This window comes from Glycine soja, chromosome 6 (genome assembly GCF_004193775.1).
Source record: "Glycine soja cultivar W05 chromosome 6, ASM419377v2, whole genome shotgun sequence".
In the NCBI taxonomy this organism is placed as follows: Eukaryota; Viridiplantae; Streptophyta; class Magnoliopsida; order Fabales; family Fabaceae; genus Glycine; species Glycine soja.
The window spans coordinates 18,065,774-18,071,819 of NC_041007.1; the positions used below are offsets into that span (position 1 = coordinate 18,065,774).

General features: G+C 30.8%; 1 protein-coding gene across 1 annotated transcript; it reads right to left on the reverse strand.

The window, feature by feature from the left end:
* Positions 1-252: 252 nt before the first annotated feature.
* On the reverse strand, positions 253-2,560 carry LOC114414137. The gene is made up of 6 exons (XM_028378477.1): positions 1,740-2,560; positions 1,477-1,594; positions 1,163-1,341; positions 962-1,059; positions 685-834; positions 253-548 (listed from the first exon to the last, which is right to left on the reverse strand). The coding sequence occupies exons 1-6, from the start codon at positions 2,257-2,259 to the stop codon at positions 372-374; spliced, it is 1,242 nt and encodes a 413-aa protein (XP_028234278.1). The 5' UTR covers positions 2,260-2,560; the 3' UTR covers positions 253-371.
* Between the last annotated feature and the right edge of the window lie 3,486 nt (positions 2,561-6,046).

Here is a 6,046-nt window from a genome sequence, read left to right on the forward strand (position 1 = left end):
ACATTGATTTATGAATCTGTAAAAAAAAATGAAATTTTTATACGCTGTAAAGCATGCAACAGCATAGTTTAATTTTCTGAATATGCATAACTTTAAACAGCCATTATATGCGCATGACTCTCATGATTTGCAAATTAAGGTACAAGCGAAAAAAAGTCTTGGTACCAAGAAGTTATTTTTTTATTAAAAAATAAATAAAATTAAACCAACCTTTGTTTCACAACTCATCATAACCAACACTAAACAACAAAATGATCAAAAGAAATCTAATAACCCGCCACAAAGCAACAGTGTTACAATCAGACGTTGGTACGAAATAAAGGGGAACTTAATTCGAATAACAGAGTTTATATTATAGTCTCCTCTCTCCATCATTCTTCTTCATCGAATTGGAGCATCGGTATTCCGGTTGGGGTAATTCCACCACAATTCTCAATTATTTCTTTCTGAAGTCTTCGAATTTCATCTTGAGTTCTTCGCTTCACCCCTGGATCAGGCGAATTCAATGCTCTAACGAGTACTCTGACCTTCTTGGCAAGGCTTTGCACCTGAGCACATGGTCACAAAGACACGTGCAGGCATGCATATATGATTAATGATAAAGATAATTAACTCACAACAAAATCAAATATCAAATAGCTAGCAAAACGAAATTAAAGGAGATTGTTGCAGGAAGCATTGAACCTTTCTTTGGGGCCATCTTTTCAATTTTCCTCTGCGGCATATACTCTTCACGGTAGAGTTACTTACGTCCAGTTTAACCGCTGCAGCACTAATAGTCAAATGGAAGACACCGCTCAAATCACTCAATGTCATCCTTGGTACTCTCTGCCTCTGTGCAATGTAAAACACAACTACTCGGTCAGAACTCAAATTCTCCCCCACTAAAATGAAAAGATCAAAACAGTTACTCCCCACTAATGCAAACACAACACTTCTTAAGAAAACAATAAAATATTACCTGAACTGCCATATCACGTCGTCTAGGCCTAGAAGTTGAAGCCCTTCTTCCATTCCCAGCCTCAGGTTCAGACTCCGACTCTTGCTCCGTGCCATTTGCTACAAACATAACGATTCAAAACTCAACATAATGATTGTAGAATGAAATTGTCAATGGTTGAAGAAAGAAAATGTGACATTAATGAAAGAGATGAAGACCAACGTGGACCCAAATCATCGTCTACGTCATTGGAAACTTCAGTCCAATCCATTCCAGTGCAGAGGGCATCATAAAAGGCAGACATCGACGGATCTTCTATGGGAATGAACCCTGCTTCAATCCTCTCTTTACAGTAAACATTTAGGAAATTCCTTATTTCTTCTGTGTTTTTATTGCAGAAACTGATAATAATTGCAGACAAAAAAGTAATTAAAAGATTGACAAGTAAATACTAAAACATAAAATAACAACGAAACTTTGTTTGCATGCATGCAAATAGTAGTAGCAATGCAAGACTTAGAAGTTAGAAAACGTACTCGATTATTTGATAAGTGTCCCTTGGAGGACGATTCGATGTCTTATCCTCAACGTGGCATATTGCGTGGTTAATCACCCCGACTGTTCCATGAATCTCAAGCTTGTCAAACCTAACACCTGCGATATATTTTAAATTTAAAACGGGAAACAAAAATTACGGCGGAAAAATTAATCAAACCCGAAATAATATATAGAATTTTGGACATTTATTTATCTATATGGTTATTCAAAACTTGACATAGAAAAAATATTTATCTATTACCATTGGTGTAATTTATTTGTCTAAGAACTTCACAGCAACTGCAAGAGAATGGCTCTGGTGGTGGGGGCCAAGGACAAAGTGACCTCACATCTTGGTTATTTGGTGGCTGAGTTTGATTCTCTTGTGGGGGATCCACGTTATTACCAACTCCTCCTTCTCCAAAGAAAAAAATATCATCGCCATGTATGAAGAATCGATCACCTTGGCCTTCGGGGATCAGTTCCTTACCCGCCCCCCTCGGTGGACCCTCTTCCTCCTCCACATCAACAACATCAGGAACTACTCCTTCTCCAATGGGAAAATCGTTATTATTATTTCCCTGCAGGAAGGAAACTTTATTACCCTTTTCAACGCCAAAAGGATCATTTTTTTGTTGCTGTTGTTGGGACAGTGAATCGAATTCTTCAGTGGGTAAATAGAAATGTTGGGGGTCCATTTCCAACAAGGTTTGGAGAAATGTACAGTCATCATCAGTATCATTATTCGGAACAAACCCGGAGTTGTTGTTATTATTATCCATGGATGTAGTGTTTAATCACGATGGATCATATTGGAGACACAAATAACTAAACTTGTTGTTTCGAGCGGGGAAAAGGAAACGTAGCAGCGGCTGCCAAAGAGACAGCGCCGCCACTACCGGGAATGTTTCAGACACGAGATTCTTTGGTGGTTGGATACAATACAACGATAAAAACTGTGAAAGGCAATGTCCGAGTGCATGGGAATTATATAGGGGACTAAGAGGCGCCAGTGGCGGTTAATGACCGTTGCAAATATTCAAGTCTGTTCCGTTCGACTTTTCAAAAACTATGACAAGCAAGACACTTCGTACATTGTCGACGGGAAACATCTTATTTTTTGAAATGAGAATTCTATTTCATTTTGTTTTATTTCTTAATTTACACTAATTTAAACATGTTCTCCTTAACAGTAATTATAAAAAAACATTTATTAGAAAAAGGTAATATCTCAAAGATTAATCTTTAATTTTTATTCAATCATACCTTATTTCAGACCCAAAAAATTCTGGCTCGTCTGAAGGCTTACATGATGGGTAGCATGAACAAGATATGGTACGAGAAAAATAAAGCAAGATATTAGTTTGACGATGGCATTATTCCTTACTATATTATACATGACTGAATATTTAACTTCAAATAAGAATAATTTTAAAAACAATCTCTTAGTTATTAATTTATGTAACTTTAATTTTAAATAAGTATATTTTTTTTAAAATATATCTTTCTTATTAATTTTTTTTATTGGTCTTTCTTATTAGTTTATTATTTATTCACTTAGTTTTTAGAGTTTGCCATTTAAAAAACATAGTTTATAGAAATAAATATGGTTTTATTAATATTCAATGTTTTTTATTGTTTATTTATGACATAAAAACAATAATTTACTGATAAATATTGTTGGAGAAAAAATTATGTCATTTAGATAATATATTAACTAAATATTCTGTTTAGAACTAGTAATTTTAACATTTTAAAAAAAATTGTTGCCTTATTTAAATGCTAGTTTATAAGTACTTTTTAATTTGTACCATGTAAGATACATGTAATAAGTTATAACTATTTTGCAAATAAATTTATTACATGTATTTAGTAATAAGATATATGCAATAAATTGTAACTTATTTAAATGTTATTTTAATTAGAGAATATTAAAATTTATTGCAAATTAAGAGGTGGCTAGAGGCCTGTACACCAGCAAGCATGAGAGAGGGGGTATTCGGAGTACACTCCTCATCCAATTGTGTCATGAAGTGTTTTTTTTTTACTAATAAATGTAGCTTGGTTATTTAAACTAGTATTTTTGTATCATGTAATAAAAATATCTATATTGTAAATATATTATATATGTGTTTTTATTAGATTAACGTATACTTTTCTATTTAAGAAAGGAAACTACAAAACGTAGGATTTGAGAAGTTAAAATTATAAGATAATATATGTTTAAAATATCTTAAGAATAAACATATATAAATAAATATAATTCAAATATTTTTATTTAAAATTTAAAAATAAAAATAAAGAATATCTTTTTTAAATAATTTTAAATAGTAATTTAAATTATATCATTGAATATTTATATTTTTATATTTATAATCAAGATAAGTAATAAAATATATTTTCTTGTGATATTCTTAGAATTGCTGCACTCTTAATTGTTTTATTTTTTACAAAATTAGAACTTAGGCTTAAATAATTTTTTGTCCTATAATAGATTCTTTTTTATTTTAATTTTTTAAGAGCATTTACACTGCATAATTATTTATTGAGTTGTATTGAGTTTTTTTTCCCAGTAGTCCAACAATCCACTTCAAACCTAAGAGGTGTTATTATTATTTTTCTTCAACAGAAAACATTAAATAAGTTACTTAAATGAGTGAAAATTCATTTAAATGTGGGTTTATCTATTTTTAATTTATAATGTTTGATCCACAGGTTAATATTTTGTGTATTAATTATTTTTTAAAATATTGATTATTATTTCATAGTTTTATAATATTTGTTTTACTGAAAGTTTAATACTATTATTAACTTAAATATATTTGTTGTGTGATTAGCATTATTAAGTATTTGAATAATTACTTCGTGGTAATTAGTATATATTGACCACGTATTTATGCTTTATTTGATGTTTAAGTAATATAATGAAACTTTCAAAAAAAGTAATGTAAGGAAGTTTTCTTTAAAATTTCATTAATGCATATATTGTTTCCTATTCTTTTTTCACTAATCTCAGTTCCTATAAAAAAAATCAAGTTTTCAATATTTCTTTGTTTTATTTTTTTAAGCTTTTCATTTTTTATATTATTTTATTATTGGACCACGGACCAATCCATTAGCCTGTAGACTGGACTTAGTCGGCAGACATCGATCAGGCAAAAACTTGGTACCTTGAATAAGCAAGTTTTATATGTCAATAATTTTAAAGTAAAAAATAAAATTATCATTTTCACCCTTATTGAAGCATGGAATATAAATATGATAGTAAAACAAACCAATTATTTGATATATATACATACATATACAACAATATTTCCACAATAAAATAGATATATATTAGAAAATATTAATAAGTAATTGTCTCTATTTTTAGGGTATATGATTTTAACATTTTCTCTTTTATATATATATATATATATTATAATTTAAATTAAATAAATTAATTATTTTATCAATTAAGAATGAAATATTATAATTATTTGATTATTTAATATTACTAAATTATTTTTGCAGCTCAAAAAGCTATAGAAAATTACAATAAAAATTAATACTTAATAATTAATATTTCATCAAGGCATTTTATAAATTTTATTTTAGTCCCCAAGCCACATAACCAGATCCAGTATCCCGGGCAGGTGAACAAGTAGCCACATATAACTGTCAGAAGAGAATTTTGGTAAGCATCCACTAATCTCGTCAGAGCTTAAAAATTTGCAATTCACACAATCCCGGGCTTCTTCCCGCAACCATCAAAGGTACAAAGCAAATCCAACTTGACGTCCCAGTAATCCCTTTCCTACTCCAACTCTCCACTCTGTAGGTACGTTTTAACGCAATCACATTCACGTCGTGGATTTATTTCTGAAACAAGCTTTCTATAAGGGAATAAATTCGCTGACAAAATGATCATTCTGGAAGGAAATTTCTTATGGAACACTTTTTTCGTAAGCAAAAATAGTATTATCTAAAATAACCATTTTGGAAGGTTCAAAATGTACTTTTGGAAAGGCTATTCCGAATTGTGTTTTTTGCCTTTGGAATGGTTTTTCCATAAGTCAAAGTCATACTTTCCAGAAGGTGCAAAATACACTTTCAGAAAGGCTACTATGGATTGTAGTCGTTGCTTCCAGAATGAGCTTTTCGTAAGTCCAATATTGATTTTCGAAACCCCCTTTCCGAAATATATAAAATACACTTCTGGAAAGGATGTTCTGGATTTACAAATCTGGTTCTGGAATAATCGTTCCTTAAGCTAAAATTCTCCCAGAAGAGTCATTCTAGAAGTTTTTTTGGCTTACAAAAAGGCTATTCTAGAAGCCTTTTTTGCCTATGGAAAGCTCATTCTAAAAGGGTTTTTTGCTTATGGAAAGACCATTCCAAAAACTTTTTTTTGCTTACATAAAGGTTATTCCATAAACATTTTTTGGTTACAAAATGAGCACTCCAGAATGCAACCCCATTCACACCAAAAACCACCCCCACCAAAACCCAACCCCAATTGCATTGGAACCCAAACCCACACCAAAAAGGAAGAAGCTTACCTTCGATGACAATGGAGGAAGGGAATAA

Coding starts and splice junctions, on each gene's coding strand:
- LOC114414137 (XM_028378477.1), bottom strand. CDS start 2,259: ATGGATAATAATAACAACAACTCCGGGTTTGTTCCGAATAATGATACT. Junction 1,342..1,476: donor GACACTTATCAAATAATCGA/GTACGTTTTCTA, acceptor AATTATTATCAG/TTTCTGCAATAAAAACACAG. Junction 549..684: donor AAAGATGGCCCCAAAGAAAG/GTTCAATGCTTC, acceptor CCATGTGCTCAG/GTGCAAAGCCTTGCCAAGAA.